Below are 21,301 nucleotides of genomic sequence, written 5' to 3'. Positions count from 1 at the left end.
GTCACTGTGTAAGTTATTGGACCCCAGGAAGAATAGCTGCTGCTATGCAAAAGATAATATTGTAACTTCATCCATTGTAAGGCAAATATAACAGAGCGGGCATACATACCCTCATCTGCACCTTTACCTTTTTACACTGCGTACATCTCCACTGTACTATCATTGTATGACCTGTATCATGTCTTCGACTATCACGTGTACCTGTACCTCCCCTCCCCCCTCTCCCCCATGCAGCTATGATGCCTGAATTTCCCCAAGGGGATCAATAAAGGCATATCTCATCCCATCTTGTGTGCAGGTTTTAAAGCGAGCTGGGTCTGAGGCCCGACTGACCCTGATGTAGGTGTCCTGGTGCAGCTTGGCCAGGTACAGCATGTTGTCCAGCGCCAGCATCCCTGGAGGCGTCTGGGTGAAGTCCACGGCAGGGTTCACGTGGTTCTGCACACACAGAGACACACACGCTAAACCAGCTTCCTTAAGAGGTGCCGTCAAACAGTGACCTCCAGGCAAAAAAGCTCCGCTCGGTACTGCACTTTGTTTACTTATTTTTTTTTATGATCAAATCTTTTTATTTTTTATCCACTTTTTCTCCTTATTTTCAATTTTTCTCCCATCCCAATTTCGTGTATCCAATTCTCCCCTCACCTATCTTGAACGTTGCTCGACTATGCCCCCCACTGGTCGGTTGTAGAGAGGATAGAAGCCTTGCATCACGTGTTCCCTCCGGCACACGAGGAGGCAACCTGTCACATCTTTTCACCTGCCAGCGCGGACTCTCATTGGCGAGGTGTAACGCATGGAAGGCTCACACTACCCTCGCCACTTCCTGTCTCTGCTGTGCAGGCGTCTCCCAACCGACCTGTAGGGGTCGCTGTCCACAACGTCCAATCCCCACCCATCGACTTCCACCCGCTGACTCTGCCAAATGAGCCAGTACGACGGCCGGCCCAAGCCGAAGGCAATGCTGAGACTGGGATTCGATACCGGAGTCTCTTGCATTGGTGACGAGCGCAATCTCCGCTACGCCACCCAGCCGCCAATACACATGATCAAATATTTTTATTTTTCCTTTTTCTTTTACATGAAATATAACACAACACAAGACACCACACAATACAATAATAATAATAATAATAATAATAATAATAATAATAATAATAATAATAATAATAATAATAATAATAATAATAATAATAATAATAATAATAATAATAATAATAATAATAATAGACATGACTTCACAGGACAATAATAACACTAACAATAACAATAATGACAGTAGAATCACAAAAATAATAAATACAGAACCTAAAAATTTAAACAAATTATATTACCACAGACACCACAAAAGACATTTCCTCCTCCACTTCCCCCCCCCACCCCAGGACCCCCAGGACCAACACCCCGATCCCGCTCAGCCGCTATATGGTGGTCTTAACCTTCTCGGCCGCCGCGACCCACAGCTCAATGCTCGCCTGTCCCACTCCAACCACACGAGCAGTCGAGAATCTCCAAATAAATAACATCCAGCAATGTCAGGGACTTCATTACTGTGAGTCTCTCTGGTTCTTTCCATCTCATTGCAATCAGCTTTTTGGCTGGTGTAACGCCTGCCAGAATAATTAGTTTCTGTTCACTTTGTTTACTTTTTATTGTTTTGGTCTGACGTATAGGTTGGGAGCTTTTAGTGCTCAATTCTGATTTATTGCTCAGATCCGGCTGTTCACATTACATTTTTTAAATGTGGCCCAATATCAGATTCCAGTGTGAACTGGTCACGCTCCTTGAATGCAGTGCAGGCTAGCTAATTGCAATTTGCAACAAATCAGACATGTATCTGGTTCAGGACCACATATGAAAGATCATATTCCATGTGATGTGTGGTGTTCACACTGTTGTCAGTTGTCAGGAATCAGATTTAGGCCACTTTTGCATGCAGTCTGAACGTAGCCTTATTATAGTTTTTTATATAGAATTTCTCCAGACCTCCCTTGGCAGAGCCTGAGGTGTGGCCGGCAGCAGCAACCCCTCCACCTGTACCCACTGAAATCCAATCCACATCAGACCAAAACACAAGACGTAACAAAACAAAGCTCAACACCAAGACAAGATACTAATTTGTCTGAAAGTCGTTGTTTTAACGACAATTATAGATTCTACCTTTAAAAAGCGGATTTGCAAACGGCTAAAACACCGATTGAATCAAAGTGGCTGTAAACAGGTATTTTCTTAACATATTCCCAAGACAACCGCTACACAGAGACAAGCCCTGACGCCGGGAGCGGTCAGCGGACTCACGGTGAAGCCGAGCATCTTGTAGTCCTTGGTGTACATGGCCTTCCTCTTCTCGGTGCCGCTGGGGTCGTTCTCGCCGTCGAAGGCGATCCTACGCAGCTCAAAGATGACGTCCCTCTGGGCCTGGACCACAGAGAGAGAGAGAGCAGGACCATCAGCACAACAGTAGCCTTAAAAGAGCAACACTATATCTATAATATATTATAAATGGCTGCATTTATATAACAGCTTTTATCCAAAGCGCTTTACAATTTGTTCCTCACATTTTACACATTCACACCGGTGGCAGAGGCAACCATGCAAGGTGCCCACCTGCTCATCGGGAGCAATTAGGGGTTAAGTGTCTTGCTCAAGGACACTTCGACACGCTGCCCGGGAGGAGTGGGAATCGAAACGGGAACCTCCGGATTACCAGACGACTGATCTACCTCCTGAGGCACTGTTGCCCCATTATATTATAATATAATATATATTATCTTCTCTATACGGAAGTTATTCCAACAGGGGTGGAAACGATGACAAGAGGAGTCTGTGTTCAGTATAGAGCAGTGGTTCTTAACGTGGGGTCCAGGGACCACTAGAAGAATGGGGACTGATTCAATCAACCCTCTTGACTTGCAGAATTAGCTTTTGAATTGACAAACATTCGATGGCCGAAGAGCAAAACCTCCTATCTGTATAAAAAGAAAAGTGGGGAAAAACCTCCTATCTGCACTTCTCTTCGGCCATCAATATGTGTAATTCATGGCACAACTCAAACAGGATACAAAAATATATGCATTAGGAAAATACACAATATAAATTGTAAAGCACTTTGGAAAAGCGCTTAATAACTGCAGTCCATTTACCATTTTAAAACCACAAAAGATTACTATTATTATAATTTCTTTTTTTACCTGGTCGTTAGGGTCCATTTTGGTCATCATACGTTCCTCCAAAAGGTTAAAGGTCAGGACCTGCAGCACATACAGCTGATGTGCCATCTCTGCTTTGATTGGTCGATTGCCTCTGATAACATGCTGGAAAAGATGAGATGTCTATGAGCTGAGAGCAGAGAGGGGATCCATCACCGCGGTACAACAACAGTAAAAACATAACGCAAAGTAGCTCAACTGACCTATCTCAAACCCTGTCCTCTTGTCTTGATCCTCCAATCACAGAGCTTGTCCGAGGAAAGCGACAGTTGCGATTGGAGGATCGAGAAAAGAGGGCAGGGTTTGAGATAAGTCAATTATGATTTCAAGCCATAACGATAACAACACATCTTTTTTCTTTTGTGGTTATACAATACAATAACGTGCGCTGCCTGCTGCACCATTCACCATTTACAAGGCACTGAATCATTGTGGATCGTTAACGCTGCATAGATAATTCAGTGCGCAGTGGACGACGTGCAGGTGTGGGCGCCGCTGGAGCTGATACAGGATGATTTCCAGCTTCAAGGGCGCGCAGCGGTCGAGCAGCATCTCCTTTATGACTGTGGCACGCAGCCAAGTCATCCAGGCACTCCCAGATGAGTCTGTGTCTGCAGGCATCCTTCCAGAGCAGGTACTGCCTCCCCGTCTGGTGGTTACAGAGGCCGCCCCCCACAAGCAGAAGGTGACTTCACTTCCCCCGCAAAACGGACAGTTTGTTCATCCGTTGTCCGAGTGTCCTTGAGAGAGACACTGAACACCACCCTGCTTCAGTGACGCTACAGAGAGAGAGACACTGAACACCACCCTGCTTCAGTGAGGCTACAGAGAGAGAGAGACTGAACACCACCCTGCTTCAGTGACGCTACAGAGAGAGAGACACTGAACACCAGCCTGCTTCAGTGACGCTACAGAGAGACACTGAACACCAGCCTGCTTCAGTGACGCTACAGAGAGACACTGAACACCACCCTGCTTCAGTGACGCTACAGAGACACTGAACACCACCCTGCTTCAGTGATGCTACAGAGAGAGAGACACTGAACACCAGCCTGCTTCAGTGACGCTACAGAGAGAGAGACACTGAACACCAGCCTGCTTCAGTGACGCTACAGAGAGAGACACACTGAACACCACCCTGCTTCAGTGACGCTACAGAGAGAGACACTGAACACCACCCTGCTTCAGTGACGCTACAGAGAGACTGAACACCACCCTGCTTCAGTGACGCTACAGAGAGACTGAACACCACCCTGCTTCAGTGACGCTACAGAGAGACTGAACACCACCCTGCTTCAGTGACGCTACAGAGAGAGAGACACTGAACACCACCCTGCTTCAGTGACGCTACAGAGAGAGACTGAACACCAGCCTGCTTCAGTGACGCTACAGAGAGAGAGACACTGAACACCACCCTGCTTCAGTGACGCTACAGAGACACTGAACACCAGCCTGCTTCAGTGACGCTACAGAGAGAGAGAGACACTGAACACCAGCCTCCTTCAGTGACGCTACAGAGAGAGAGAGACACTGAACACCACCCTGCTTCAGTGACGCTACAGAGAGAGAGAGACACTGAACACCAGCCTGCTTCAGTGACGCTACAGAGAGAGAGAGACACTGAACACCACCCTGCTTCAGTGACGCTACAGAGAGAGAGACACACTGAACACCAGCCTCCTTCAGTGACGCTACAGAGAGACACTGAACACCAGCCTGCTTCAGTGACGCTACAGAGAGAGAGACACACTGAACACCAGCCTCCTTCAGTGACGCTACAGAGAGACACTGAACACCACCCTGCTTCAGTGACGCTACAGAGAGAGAGAGACACTGAACACCAGCCTGCTTCAGTGACGCTACAGAGAGAGAGAGACACTGAACACCAGCCTGCTTCAGTGACGCTACAGAGAGAGAGACACACTGAACACCAGCCTCCTTCAGTGACGCTACAGAGAGACACTGAACACCAGCCTGCTTCAGTGACGCTACAGAGAGAGAGACACTGAACACCAGCCTGCTTCAGTGACACTAGATGAGACACTGAACACCAGCCTGCTTCAGTGACGCTACAGAGAGAGAGAGACACTGAACACCAGCCTGCTTCAGCGAGCGACCCTGGGGACCGCTGGCCCTGTGCTCAGACCGCTCTGCCTTGATCCAACAGCTTCCACTGTATCTCAGATGGCTATGTGAATAAATACATTCCTAATGTGTAATATTATGGAGCAACTCCAAATGATCCCCTTGCTAGTTATTCCAGTATGTAATATGACCATAGGTAGAGTTGATGGTGTCACGGCAGCATGGGGAAGGGAGGTACGGGTATGGGCAGGGAAATAGAAGAAAGACGTAAATATCGACAATAAAATTGGATCTGAATATAAAAATTTGAGAAAAATAAGCAGTGCAAACAAAATATGCACCAATACCGATAGCAGTAGCGGGGATTGGTCCGATACAAGGCTATATACTCAGTATCAATGAATAAAAATTTTCATTTTTAAAGAAATGCAAGCTCTGTGTCTAGGAGGGATGAGCAGAAAGCCACGTTTCAATGACAATTTGGGGAAACAGCCTGCGTTTGAGTTTGAATGTTGCTATTTGAAAGTCACATGGCAGCTGTGCAAACAAGTTCAATATTTGCTCTTGACACACACCTCGAGGAAAGACAAGACGTTCCCTCCCCCGCGGACAGACAAGACGTTCCCTCCCCCGCGGACAGACAAGACGTTCCCTCCCCCGCGGACAGACAAGACATTCCCTCCCCCGCAGACAGACAAGACGTTCCCTCCCCCGCGGACAGACAAGACGTTCCCTCCCCCGCGGACAGACAAGACGTTCCCTCCCCCGCACCAGACGAGATACTCACGTTGAGGATGATGGATCGTAGGTGCTTCTGAGCCAAAGTACTCGCCATCTCCTGAGGGAATGAGAGTACATACGGAGACAGAAGACACAGGCGGGACGGGTGAACGCGCTATACACAAACACATCACTGAATCACAACAGTGCATAACCGTGTAGGAGCTGTGAATGATGGATTAGCAGATGCTTTTGAAAACAGAACGGAGACTGTTCTTGAAAAAGCATTCAAAAGCTATGTTTCATTTCAAGACAGGTTTGGATGATTGACCCCAGAGCAAAACACTAGATCACGTCAACGTGTCTTAAGTCTGTCAGTATAGGGTTCAGCTACGGACGCTTCTGAGAGCCGCGGTTCTGTTATGAGATGCATAAACCATGGGATGGATAAAACATACTACATGACAGAGATAAAATAAAGAAATAAAGAAATAAAGAGAGAGAGCAACAGAGAGAGAGACACACACACACACACACACACACACAGAGAGACAGAGACAGAGTTAGAGAGAGAGAGGTAGAGAGAGAGACAGAGTCAGAGAAACAGAGAGAGGGACGGAGAGACAGAGAGAGAGACAGACAGAGAGACGGACAGAGAGACGGAGAGAGAGACAGAGAGTCAGAGAAACAGAGAGAGAGACAGAAAGAGGGACAGAGAGAGAGACAGAGAGAGAAACAGAGAGAGGGACAGAGAGAGAGACAGAGAGAGAGACAGCTCTATGGGTGAAGGTGGTGGTGGAGGACAATGTAGAACTTGAATTGACAGAATGACCATTTCCATTCAAATCTACATTGTCATTTTTGCAGGTACACCTTCAAAATGGCTGCCATCGAACGTCTGATAATGTTTATTGTGGAAAAGAGTATTGTGTTTTAGTGACTGAGACTCGATGTGCGTCAGCAGCACCCTGGCAGAGACGTCTCATTTGACTTGAAGATTCCAGTGGCAGCTGTGCTGCCAAATCATATTTGAATTTGAAAGAAATGTTGTTCATGAATGATCACTCGGACGGTTAGTATGAAAGGGGGCGGGGCTTGAGATTAGGTCTAGGAAAGGGCCTGTTCTATCCATTCAGGTTCTGCGTGTCTGTCCACACATGAAATAATGCCTGTTCACCACATTATCAGATTCTATGGAAGAGCCATCGTAGGTGTTCCGAAGGAATTATACTGGAATTATACGACGAGGATGAGAGATGCTGCCCAAATGTTCACACAGAAGAATGACAACCCTGGGATGTCCTGGGAACGCTAAGAACAACTAATCTCCCAGTGGGAGAAGAGGAAGCCATTTTTTTTAACATGTTTATGATGATGTAACAAGGTTGAAACTAGGGATGGGCATTGATTTTAGTCATTAAATGATAAGAAATCAAATAGTTTATGCAAATATCGTTTTGTCTCAATGCTTTTGTTCCCGGACATACGCTAGCCTGGTCCGCTAGCGTTAGCTGTTAGCAATGACAGCAGCCAGCTAGCTCACTTGTTGGATTATCTCACGTTCACTATCAAGTACAAACAAAACCATACGTTAATATGGAAGCTCCGACATTTCAAGCATCAACGATGTAACTTTCAGAATGAATCCTTTTGTTGCTGGAAATAAAGTTAGCCTGCTGCGACTCACAAATATATAGCTGTTGGCAATGACAGCAGCCAGCTAGCTCGCTTGATTATCTCACGTTCGCTATTAAGTAAAAACAAATCATATGTGTGGGGGGGGGGGGGGGGGGGTTGATTATTATTCGAATAGTTCCCAGTGACTATCGAATAGTCATTTTGTGAGGTTTGCCCATCCCTAGTTGAAACCTTGCAATGGTAAGTCCTTAAGTTAAATACCCCCACACTTCACCACCTGAATTGGATTATTTTCAAGTGGCGGAATGAATAAGACCGTGGTATTTAACATACGTTGGTCACATGGTGCCGGTGAGCTGTTCGAGGCTGTCGGGAGGACAAGGTGAAGTGCCTACTACTACTACCTAGTGACGGCCGTTACAGTGACACACAGTCTCATCCTCGTCTAAAAAAGCTCATTCAAACCTCAGTCATTCTAAGCTAGGAAAAGGCCATTTCAATGCATTCAAAGTCAGTGTGCGAGGCGCGGTGGAGATGTGTACTCACAGTGAGGTGCTGGTCCAGAGGGTTAGTATACTCCTCCTGGGGGGGGTGGGGGTGGGGAGGGGGAGGGTAGGCGGGCAGGGCAGGGCATGGGTGTGATAGTGATGGGAACAGAGAGTGCACACACTTATACATGGAGCACGAGATACACAGCAAGACACAGCATGCAACAGAGGGGGAGCATGAAGAACTATATAATGTTGTAGGGCTGACCAGAATGCTTCCAAGCTTCAAAGTGTTGTAAGTGTTGTATTTATTTTGTTAAAGTAAGTGTTAAATAGCTCTACGTTCCAACAGCCCTCACTGATATAAAGTGTTTGGTCAGTAAAATGGGTCTCCCAGTCCCTCCGCTCTGCAGTAAACACAAAATACATGTTCTGGTATCCCTTCCCACTTTATCCAATCAGTAGTGTGAACCCTAGATATTTTTTTACTTATTTCAAGAAATCTTTAGCTTACTGCACTGGTAGATTATTTTACTTGTTTCAAATTAGCTTAACCTCTTTAGCCTGTGCGGTCCGCCGGCGGGCCGCAGATGACATCACGTAATAAATCAATCTCTCTAGACTGTATGACATAATGTTGCGTTTTTTTTCTCCAAATGTATCAAAGAGTAAAGACCCTAACCATGTCGCAACAGCAGTCATAGTGTATATTTTCAGCAATAAGTTGGTTTACCAATAGGTTAAAGTGTTATTAGTGAGATTTTAGTTTATGGAATGTCTTTATAATTTAGCGAATATCCGCCATTTTGAATCAGCGTCGCTAAAAGTTTTGTAGTTATATGAGGAGAGGGCATCCAGAGCTCTCAATGAGCGTTGAAATTTAGAAAAACTACCTTTCCCAGCGATTCCAGCTTCCTGCAAGCAAATTACTTCCTGATTATAATTTTTTATTCCTCTTATTTCTCTGGATTATCTACCACAAAACTGAACGTTGCAATCCGATCCAAAATGACGGAGCCATAGCCATTATAAGAATGGAACTGTACATACAGTAGATTTCATTCTCTGTTCTTCCTGCACGCCTGGTGATACTAAATCCAAATTGAACTCTGGCATTGGAAAGAGTAGATTTGGCCCGATCCATAGATGTGCAGTTGGCTATAATAAAGTAATTTATAGGCCTGATATTCTATAATAATATTTCAAATTGCATGTGTCCGGATGGCAGAATTCAGTACTGTATCTACAAAACCTTCTGTTTAATCATCTTCCCTTTATTAATTTCCTTCGATTTTTTTGTACACGTGATCTCAAGAAGGTGCTGAACAAGCTCAGTGGCTTGTCATTTTTAGCATGGTGTTATTCACTGTCAAAGATGCAAAGAAAAATCATAATTTATATTCTCCTTTGTTTCATCACAATTTACTCAAGCCTAGTAACAGACACAATATTTTTGACACTGGGAATACATTCCCTGAGATCCATAGATGTCCCTAGATACCAGGAACATGCAAATGGACCTTGTAGAAGTGGAGCAATCTTCCATTTACTTGGGTATGTATTTTTAGGCGGATTTTCAGAAAATAGGTCTAGGGCTTAACAGGTTAAAACTAGTCTTTAATTATTATTTTTGTCAGACCATTTTGCAGTGTGGAGTCCTCTCTCCTAATTGGATGAAGTGGGAATGGGATACCAGAACATGTATTTTGTGTTTACTGTAGAGCGGAGGGACTGGGAGACCCATGTTACTGACCAAACACTCTATATCAGTGATGGCTGTCGGAGTGTAGAGGTATTATTTTAACATTTAACATCTGAAAATCAGTTCTTCTCTGACAATGACTTTTAGTCTCGAGAATGTTCCGAAAATATATCAGCACTTTTTTACGCGCCAGATTGAAACCTTCCGCAGAAAGTTGAAGCTTCGATCATTCGTTGAAGCTTCGATCATTTGTTGATGATTAATACTGAAGCTTTGAAGCCTGTGAAATGGTCATCGGGACGGCCCTACAATGCTGTGTCCCTGAATGGTCAAATATGGCTGCACCCAGAACACTCACTGACACACAGAAACCTGCCTGTTTAACCCTTTCACTACCACACTACAAAGGGTTAACACTTTCACTACCGCACTACTGAAGGTTAACCCTTTCACTACCACACTACAATGGGTTAACGCTTTTACTACCACACTACAAAGGGTTAACCTTTCACTACCACACTACAGAAGGTTAACCTTTCACTACCACACTACAGGTCAACCTTTCACTACCACACTACAGAAGTTTAACCTTTCACTACCACACTACAGAAGGTTAACCTTTCACTACAGTGTGTTAATATAGTGTGCTAGTATACAGTGTGTTAATATAGTGTGCTAGTATACAGTGTGATAGTACTGTATACAGTGTACTAGTATACAGTGTGATAGTACTGTATACAGTGTACTAGTATACAGTGTGATAGTACTGTATACAGTGTGTACTAGCATAGTGTTACAGTTTGTACTAGTATACAGTGTGTTAGTGTGTACTAGTATACAGTGTGTTACAGTGTGTACTAGTATACAGTGTGTTACAGTGTGTACTAGCATACAATGTGTTACAGTGTGTACTAGCATAGTGTGTTAGTGTGTACTAGCATACAGTGTGTACTAGCATACAGTGTGTACTAGTATACAGTGTGTACTAGTATATAGTGTGTTACAGTGTGTACTAGCATACAGTGTGTACTAGTATATAGTGTGTTACAGTGTGTACTAGCATACAGTGTGTACTAGTATATAGTTTGTACTAGTATATAGTGTGTTAGTGTGTACTAGCATACAGTATGGCATACAGTGTGTACTAGCATACAGTGTGTTACAGTGTGTACTAGCATACAGTGTGTACTAGTATACAGTGTGTACTAGTATATAGTGTGTTACAGTGTGTACTAGCATACAGTGTGTTACAGTGTGTACAAGCATACAGTGTGTACTAGCATACAGTGTGTACTAGCATACAGTGTGTACTAGTATACAGTATGTTACAGTGTGTACTAGTATATAGTGTGTTACAGTGTGTACTAGTATACAGTGTGTTAGTGTGTACTAGTATACAGTGTGCTAGTACAGTGGTTCTCAAACGTTTTGGTTTGTGGGATGCCAGTTTGTGATTCGCCATATAGTCAAGCATAGAAAGGACAACAAATAATTATTAAAATGTTTATTAACTTGATTATTGGAGCAGTCTCAAATATTCATTATCATTTCACACTTCTAAAACGCTTCAATACCAAAGATTATAAATATGATGCTGCGTTTGCATATCTTTTGGCCCCCCAAAAGACAATGACAATGATCAGTTACATAATGAAACAATATGACTGTAGAGGAGAATCAGCTACTTGACAGCTGGCTGACAACAGGGTATCTGCAGGTTTCAACTAGTTAAATGTGAGATATTCTTTTTTAGACCTTTTTAATACCACTTAGAGCTAGTTTTAATAAAAATCTCACGACCATACCAGCTAAAGAACAACACATAGTGCCACTGAACTGGCGACTGCACTTGCGTGCCAATTTGAATTCTTGCATGTTCACCAGACACACCAAGCTCCCGGTAGCCCCGCAAAAGAAAAACGACTTGAATCCAAAAACATTTAATATCTCCCGACAGCCGGGCTGCCCCCCCCAAAAAATGTATACCTGTGCAAATGAAATGTCAGACTTTTTAATACCTTTTTAAGGCCTTAAATTGAGAATTATGGTTTTAAGACTTTTTAAATTAATATCCCGCAGATACCCTGGACAAGCAGCTATGAATGACATGAGTGTTAGTGACTAATCTACTGTTAGGGCTACTATCTTAGGGCTGCCCCTTCTTAGTCGCTTCATCCAGTAAACCGCTTTTGGTGTCTAAATTGATTGCGATTGTGTGTGTGTGTGTGTGTGTGTGTGTGTGTGTGTGCATGTGTGTGCGTGTGCATGTGATGCAGAGGGAATCATTCTCCGGCATTACTGGAAAATGAGAAGCACATCTCTTTTCACATCTAAAGAGGTCCCTCCTGCGTGAATGCAATCATCTCAATAACATGGAAAAAACATTTGTTTATTAAACCAATCAACCAATTAATTAGTCCATGCAATCGGAAATGACTAAGACGCGTTCATTAGTCCAGGTCAGCCCTAAGATACATGCAGACAGGGTCAGGCAATACTTACTGTACCTCTACGCATCCCTAAGGCCAACTTGCCAAGTAGCACTACTGCTATTATGATTATTATGCATGAAGGTCAATCTACACAGGCGGCTCGGCCGTTCTATTCAGACGATGTCACTCCTATTAGACTGACCTGCCGTCTGTCCTCGGGGGCTTTGAGGAAGAGAGCGTTGATGAGGGCGATGGCGTAGGTCTGGATCTCCTGGTTGGACCTGAACATCAAGCAACGCAACAACCAGTTAGAAGCATCTTGCTCTACTGATCTCCAGAATTCATCTAAACTACAGGAGACTAAGAATATATATATATATATATATATATATATATATATATATATATATATATATATATATATATATATATATATATATATATATATATATATATATTAATTCTACTTTACGCTTTCTATGCTAGCAGCCAGGGTATAACATTAATACACCCGCGCCGTGCAAAGCGCTGGTGAAGGGATATTGCACTACTGTCCATGTTTCTATCTGTCTGTCTGCACCAGCCAAAACCTCTACAGTCTTGATCCGATTTGGATTTAACAGGATACTTGCTAATTTCTTAAAAATAAAATAATAACAATAACAATAATAATAATAATAATAATAATAATAATAATAATAATAATAATAATAATAATAATAATAATAATAATAATAATAATAATAATAATAATAATAATAATAATAATAATAATAATAATAATTAATAATAATAATAATAATAATAATAATAATAATAATAATAATAATAATAATAATAATAATAATAATAATAATAATAATAATAATAATAATAATAATAATAATAATAATAATAATAATAAAACATTCAATTAACACTTTAAGTGCCGAAAACGTGTTTAGGCGTCTTTCCTAGCCATGCTAAAGTTGCAGAGGACGCCCTAACTCGTCTTTAATATCAATATTTCAAAAATCTGTGATCGGAATCATATTTCCCCTCTGCAGCCTTCACACACAGTTCTGAGCTCCTCTCAATCCTCTAGCGGTTCAGAAGCGCCATCTGGTGGCCGATCGGCAGAAGCGCCAAACAGGAAGTCATGTGGATGAAGTGGTGATCACCCATATTACTTCCGGGCACTCGCTATAGGTCCCGGGACTCGAGCTCATCACAATACATAGCGATCCGTTGCCAATAACTCGATAAACAACATGATTTGGACGTATATACTATTATACAACCTGGAAATGGACCGGGTATTTCGACATCCCATAATGGAAAACTGTCTACCCCACGCTGATCGCCCAACGGCCCGCGGAGACTGGGGTGAGTTTTAGCGTGTAGTATTACCGTGTTCGACACTAACTGCTATGATGAACATTTGACCCACATTAGATGAATGGTATAACGTTGCCCACGGAATTATAAATGATCCCCCGCCCATCCGGTCATCATCAGATGATACGTAGAAACTTCTAGAAGCACGTCCATTTGAAATTTTTCATCTGGCACCGATCGCTACCAAACTGTATTTGATCATCAATATACCGTAATTCCTCTAATAGTAACCGGGTCTCAAATACAAGCCGGGTCTCTATTAATGGCCGGGTGCGCTCTTGAGCTAAGCAATTATAAGCCGGCCTCCTAATACAAGCCGGGTTACTAATATACTGAGCTGCATACTGAGCTAGTTACTTGATTTCACTTTGAAAACGTTGAAATGACCAGTGACCACCTGTAATTGCACTGTTTACTATTTCATACAGTACTTGGTTTCAATAAATGAACCCAGTACATTTTACTGGGTTCAAACTGACACAAAATGTTGATTTATTCATTATGATCCGTTTGAAAATTTGAAATATAGGCCTCCCTCTTATACAGGCCTCCTCCTAATACAAGCCTGGTACCCGCTACAGTTGAAACAAATACAAGCCGGGGTTACTATTAGAGGAATTACGGTAATGCATTTGGGGCTATAAATCACGTTCTGGAGAAAGCTGCAGAAAGAGATGAAAACATACTTATACTTTAGATCATATTTTAGTATGAATATGTGAATGAAAAAGTTTAACGTTCATACACCCTGAACAATACATATAGGACATTGAATGGGCCCTAATAATGGCAATCTAGCAATAGAATTTAAAAAGTTATAGCCCTGCAAAGAAGGGGAACTTCTCCATAGACAAATAGAGCTGGCAACGGATGGTATATCATGAATTTAACCTTAGGCAATCAAAGTGTTAAATCTATAATGAATATTTTTATGTTGGTTAAGTCAACAATAAGACAAGGCTTCTGAAAATCCTGAACCTGCCCTTTAGAAGTTCGGTAGAACAATGACCCTGGCCAGGCTTCGCACTAGTCGCATCTCACTGCTAGCATCACACTACTGCTACTGCTACTACTACTCTTCCTCCTCCACCCCGCACCAGCGCGGGGGAGACCACAGTGCGTGTGTGTGTGCTCACACTTGCAGGTGTCCGATGAGCTGTCCCACGGTGATCTCCTGGGCCACGCGGTGGTAGAGGCTGTGGCTGTTGAGGACCATGCTCTCCAGGATGGCGAGGGAGCGCTGCAGGATGGACACGTCCACCATGGGCTGGTTCACGTAGCCTGCGATCTGGTCACAGGGGAGATGAGATAAGATGAGATGAGATAAGATAAGATGAGATAAGATAAGATATTCCTTTGTTGCTCCCCTTGGGGAAATTCGGGCACCATAACTATCACTATAACTGCACCCTGTGTGCCACTGTTTTATATTTCATACGTTTACATTGTTTTGTCTTGTTTTTAACTCCAGACACTTTTGCCAAGATCATTGTTTTAATCCTGATTGTTCTGTTCTCAAGGTGACCTTGGGTGTTTTGAAAGGCGCCTCCAAATAAAATGTATTATTATTATTATTATTATTACCATAGCAGCATGGGGGAGGGGGGAGGGGAGGTAAAGGTATGGGCAGGGTAATAGTAGAAAGACATAAATATAGTCAATACAATTTTATCTGGATATAGAAATATGAGAAGAATAAACAGTGTAAACAAAGGTGCAGGTGAGGGTCTGTATGCCCTATCGGTTATAATATACATTACAATAACCATAGGCGATAAAGAGGGGGAATAGACTTAACAACAGCCTGCGGTTTGAGTTCAGGCTTGTGATGGAACTGACTTGACAACATGGGGAAAACCGAAAAACTGCACAGGTAAAAGATGCACTATGTCATTTTGGGAAAGTGAAAATATTCTAAGCTATATTTTCTGAACAAACAAACTGCCCTCAGAGGAAAATAGGGTCCCTGGAAAACACTGTTGATGCTAGAAAGCAACCTGCGAGATTTACATTTATCTGTTGTTTGCAAAGGCAGTGCCGGTGTTCTGTGTACAGACGTTTCCTCAGACGCGTTTGTTCCTCTTATCTACTCCACCAGGGAGCACTCAATTTTTTTGTATTTTATTCTTTTGCCATTGGCGTGTGTGACACTGCCAATTATTTTCATAACATATTCAAACATATTCTAGGCTTACATTTGGTTCACAGTGTGTGAAGGAGAGACTCTTTCATGGGGCGCCTTCATACACACATTTTATTGTAAATTGTATTGTGAATTGTTGAGCAAGTTTGTCCATATTTCACTATTCATGTGTCACAAAAATCTAGCGCTGCAAACCTTAAAACAGTAACTGGACATGTCTTGTTTGTCAGGAGTTAATTGATGCAGCTAATTAGATGATCAACCAAGCCTTGATTTAAAACCAAATGTGTTCATGGTGAGAGTGCTTTTTGCACGGTACCTGCCAAGGGATGTTTGTACTGTAACTAGCTTTTTTATGGATATAAAAAAAGAATTGTAGGAATGATTCTCGTTGTCTTTTAAAGCCTTTCAGTGCACAAGGTGTGGCTTGTCACACAGTGCCTCACAATTATTTTGTTTTCATTTATGACGACGGGGTGAGACAGAATAATTTTAAGAATTACACGTTCATTAAATATGCTTCGTAGACTAACAGAAGGCTCTGCAAATGTCAACAACCCCCCCCACCCCCAAACTGCATAGTGCACCACTAAAGCATACTGCACCATGTGACACTGTGAATACTGGAATATATATTTCATATTTCATTTAGTTAGATTTAAATTATAATTATATTGACCAAATTGTTTACCCCATGCTCAGTATGCTCAGTATATTCTTATTGTATTTATTTCTGTATATTTTATTTCATTTCATTTTATTTTACTCTACTCTTATACTAGGCAACTTGATTTGATTTGTGTTATCATTCTAAATTGTGACCTGTCCTGTCTAAATGTTTAAAGGGGAACTCCAACATTTTGGGAAATTAGCTTATTTAACATCTTCCCTGGAGTTAGACAAGAAGATACATACCTTTTTTGTCTCTGTGCGTGCATTTTAGCTTTGGGAATAGACGCTCCGTTAGCATAGCTTAGCTTCATCACTGGAAGTGAGGCAGGACAGTAGCCTTACAGTGCCTTACAGTGTATTGCAAGGTCTGACATTGACCAAATTTGATATGCATGACCTTGGTGGGCTCTAGGTCAACTCCTGAAAAGGGGGTCAATGTCAGACCTTGCAATCAAAAGTTAGGGGGCGCACTGAAATTATGGCAAGGGTTATTAGCCCCCTAACTTTTGATTGCAAAGTCTGACATTGACCCCCTTTTCAGGAGTTGACCTAGAGCCCACCAAGGTCATGCATATCAAATTTGGTCAATGTCAGACCTTGCAATACACTGTAAGGCACTGTAAGGCTACTGTCCTGCCTCACTTCCAGTGATGAAGCTAAGCTATGCTAACGGAGCGTCTATTCCCAAAGCTAAAATGCACGCACAGAGACAAAAAAGGTATGTATCTTCTTGTCTAACTCCAGGGAAGATGTTAAATAAGCTAATTTCCCAAAATGTTGGAGTTCCCCTTTAAATGTGAGCGATTTGCAGTGTCTAATTTCCCACGGGATAATAAAAGTATTCTATTCTATTCTATTCTAAACTGGCAGTGATTAATTTTTAGGTTAAGAGAGATAGCAGTGAAGAGGTGGACACTGTCATTCTAAAACATAAGCTATATATGTAAATAAATAATTAACAATTCCAGTAGCGTACGCTGAAAGAACAGTAAGAGAAATGTTATTAAAACTATATTCATATTCGCAGACAACGGAACCGAAGGGGCTCCGGCTAACAGGAGGAGTTGCTAGGCAACATCCGCCCACTCGGCTCCGGAGGGAAGGGAGGGCGGCATGTCAAGCCATTACCGGAAAAGAGTGTAAATACAGAGGGAGGACTTCAAAGATCTGCCTCAAAACCGGATAAAGACACGAGGAAGATAGAACTTTCATAATGCAAATGTGCAGCTCGTTAAAATAGGAGTAATGTAAGCCGCGTGCATCGGGTGTCTCTACCTGTTTGATGAAGGAGAGGGAGAGGAGGTCCCAGGATACGATCCCGTGATCCATCAGTTCCAGGAAGGCGGTGAGAGTGAAGGCTAGCATCTCCCCGAAGCTGAGGAGGACAGAGGAGGCAGACAAACCATCTGAAGGCCATCTGGTCCGGGGGAGATATTCCAGAACATTTACCTTTTACATTTACATTTATTAATTTAGCTGACAGGTAGCTTACGGGTTCTGTACAACAAGTACAGCAGGAAGGGTACAACTCTGGCAGTATTGTAATGTAGTGTATGTACTACATCCTGCACAATTGTACAGCCCTGTCCTATATATTCTATTGTACTTTAATTTTAATTTATATATTCCATTTTGTTATTATGCATACATACCTGCATATAATCCTTTTTACATATCTATAGATACTATATATATATCTGTACATATCCCTTACCTACTCTTACTAGTTACGCTGCTGGCCAGTATGACTTACTACCATAGTGTCTTTATACCTGTATCACTGTACATATTAATAATACTACAACTCTGTACATACATCTGATAAGCACTACACTCAGTAGTATTAATTTCTATATTTTATACCCAGTTTAATAACCTGTACATTGTATATTACTGTTGTACTTTACTGTTACATTTGCACCAGGGTTGGATGCCTAACTTATTTTTGTTGTACTGTACTTGTACTGTGCTGTATAATCGAATCGAATCAAATCAAATCTAATATAATCCAATCCAATCTAATCTAATCTAATCTAATCTAATCCAATCCAATATAATATAATCTAATGTAATGTAATCTAATGTAATCTAATCCACAACATGGAGCACTCACTGCGTGCCGCTCTCTACGAGACGAGCCAGGGTCCCGATCCCCTCCATGTTGATGAACTCCGTAGCGAAGGTGGGGTCTGCCGACAGCTTGGCAAGCTCCTTCAGCGCCTCCAGGCGCGCGTCGATACCGTGAGACTGGATCCTCTCCAGGAGCTGCCGGGCCGCGCGGGCCTGCTGGCCAGAACAGACATGGTGTGATTGATGGTAGGAGAGTTACCTCTTGTCGTCCACTGTCCACAGTGGGTGGTTGGTTCAGGTTGGTTCCACAATTCATCACCCACCTTCACTTTTTTGACCGGCCAAGATAAGATTTCCGATCCAAAGGTGGATTTGTTAGTGGCTGGTATTTTGTTTATTTTTATTTAATTTTAGTTAATTATATAGTTTATACTGTTTATTTTTTCTCATATTTTTATATTCAGAGTTAATTATAATGTTTACGCTGTTTATTTTTTCTCATATATTTATATTCAGATCTAATCGTATTGCCTATATTTATGTCTTTCTACTATTACCCTGGCCATACCTGTACCTCCCCTCCCCCCTCCCCCATGCCGCTATATGACACCCGAATTTCCCCAAGGGGATCAATAAAGGAAAATCATATTTTATCTTAGATCAGGCTGTCGTCCTCGACCAAGACATTCTTAGTTGACTAATAGTCATAGGGATTTTGTCGACTAATACATTCTTTCTTTTAAAATCAACGAATCTGTAAAATAGCGTTTCCCACATGGGTCTTGGTTGACTAAGACCAAACCGACTGATTACATGACTAAGATGGGGCCGCCCTGTAGCCACAGACAACCTGGGCTTAAAGGAACACGCCAACATTTGGGGAAATTAGCTTACTGTCTTCTCCAGAGAGAGACAAGAAGATAGATAGATAGATAGCTTTCTACTGAACGCACAGAGAGGAAACTGGTATCTATCTTCTTGTCTCTCTCTGGAGAAGACGATAAGCTAATTTCCCAAAATGTTGGCATGTTCCTTTAATTTCTCACCAAGCTGCCATAATACACTTTAGGACACAGGAGAGTGAAAAGGAGACAAGAAGAGAAATAGAAATCGAAAGGAAAATGAACTATGAAGGTACCAAAGAACCCATGTCACTTTATTCTCTCTCTCCTTTTTTTCTTTTTAGTTAATTTATTTTAGGTCAACTCTTCATTTGATTTTGATATTATTTTCTACTATCAACTATATCTTTTAGTTCTTATCTGTCGAATTGTATTGTACTGTCTCTTATCATTTTGACCGCCAATTGTAATGTTGTACGTGGATGTTTGTTTGTAAATCAAGAAACTGAAAATAAAAATTTAAGTAAAAAAATAAAAATAAAAAATACACTTTACCTACAGCCATTGGTTACCTTAACGCAGATGGATTCTAATTCATAGAATTCTAGGACTTGCCCATAGATCTAGATTAGTAAAGTTCATTATGATAACGGAGAGGCTTCCATCTTTGCCAACTAAAGACCCACATAGGAGGATTGTCTTTTGACAGCCCCATCTCGCTTCAAATATGTAAATAAAGTACATATCAACCACAGGAAAAAGGTACATAATGTTATAGCCATATGTAATATATGTATGCCTTGTATAAGTAATATATTTATATTTCATATCAGCGAAGGTCCAAAGTTAGTGTTTTAAGCTAGATCGGGCTGCTCAAGACTACCAAGACACGTGTCAAGATAGCCTCGCCCCAACCCTAACCCTTATTTGAACCTCTCTTCGGTTCAAATAACAAACTCAGCAAGACCGACGGCTTCTCGGTTACAGTGGGTGACAATATTATCACAAGGAAAGATGAAATTACCTACCTGGGTTCCATCCTAGAGGCTAATCTTTCCTGTGACAAAATGGCATCCAATGTAATAAAAAAAGTCAACCAACGAACGCGATTCTTGTACCGGATCTCCTCTCTGGTAAACAAGAATACCCTGAAGACTCTAGCAGGAGCACTCATTCAAGGGTACTACAACTATGCTTGCACCTCATGGTACCAAAGCACCTCAAAGGCACTAAAAAACAAATTACAAACATCTCAAAACAAGCTAGTCAGACTACTACTTGACCTGACTCCTAGAACCCACCTCACCCCTGCCCACTTTGACAACCTAGGATGGCTTAGAGTAGACGACAGAGTACAGCAACTTGCAATGGGCCTGGTCTACAAGATACACTACGCGACCAAGGTACCCATGTACATGTCAAAATACTTCCCAAAGGTCAGTGAATACCACGATCACAACACCAGAGGGAGCTCCACAAATCATGTAAAACCCAGATTCGGCTCAAACAAGGGACTAAACACGTTTCGCAATTATGCCACATCAATGTGGAACGCCCTACCTAAAGCTGTAAAGGAATGTGAATCACTACCCACCTTCAAAAACACTCTCAAAAAACACCTACGTGAGACTGCAATTCGAAACTGGCCCCTACAAATGTCCTAACCTAGTTGTACAGTAAATGACCAAGTAAGGCTTTGTCAATATTCCAATGTACAGTGTAAAATGTGTGTGTGTCATATATGTTATGATGAATTGAAAATGGGGGACCCTGATGTAAACAAGACGAAAGTCTTTCTCTGGTCTGCATCCCCTTAACAATTGTATGTATTGAGCTGTACTGTACTGTACCCATTCTGCAATCTGTTAATAAACTTTTCAATCAATCAATCAATCAAACCACTGTTACCTTAAACTAACCATA

At 42.0% G+C, this 21,301-nt stretch overlaps 1 protein-coding gene across 3 annotated transcripts in view; it reads right to left on the bottom strand.

Moving 5' to 3' along the window:
• The window catches only part of elmo2 (engulfment and cell motility 2), a 62,116-nt gene that overhangs the window by 20,287 nt on the left and 20,528 nt on the right, over positions 1-21,301 (bottom strand). For 2 of the 3 annotated variants that reach the window (XM_084317165.1, XM_084317167.1), the window contains 9 exons: positions 18,580-18,749; positions 17,742-17,841; positions 14,788-14,939; positions 12,477-12,555; positions 8,199-8,234; positions 6,082-6,132; positions 3,192-3,314; positions 2,299-2,418; positions 334-438 (listed from right to left, as the gene is read on the bottom strand). In XM_084317165.1, coding sequence (XP_084173291.1) covers positions 334-438; positions 2,299-2,418; positions 3,192-3,314; positions 6,082-6,132; positions 8,199-8,234; positions 12,477-12,555; positions 14,788-14,939; positions 17,742-17,841; positions 18,580-18,749 — 936 coding nt within the window. The remainder of the gene's footprint in view (positions 1-333; positions 439-2,298; positions 2,419-3,191; positions 3,315-6,081; positions 6,133-8,198; positions 8,235-12,476; positions 12,556-14,787; positions 14,940-17,741; positions 17,842-18,579; positions 18,750-21,301) is intronic. The other variant, XM_084317166.1, reaches the window with a different exon arrangement.

The sequence above is a fragment of the Notolepis coatsorum genome, assembly GCF_963971535.1.
Source record: "Notolepis coatsorum genome assembly, chromosome: 6".
Lineage (NCBI taxonomy): Eukaryota > Metazoa > Chordata > Actinopteri > Aulopiformes > Paralepididae > Notolepis > Notolepis coatsorum.
This window is presented reverse-complemented; position numbering and strand designations above follow the sequence as displayed.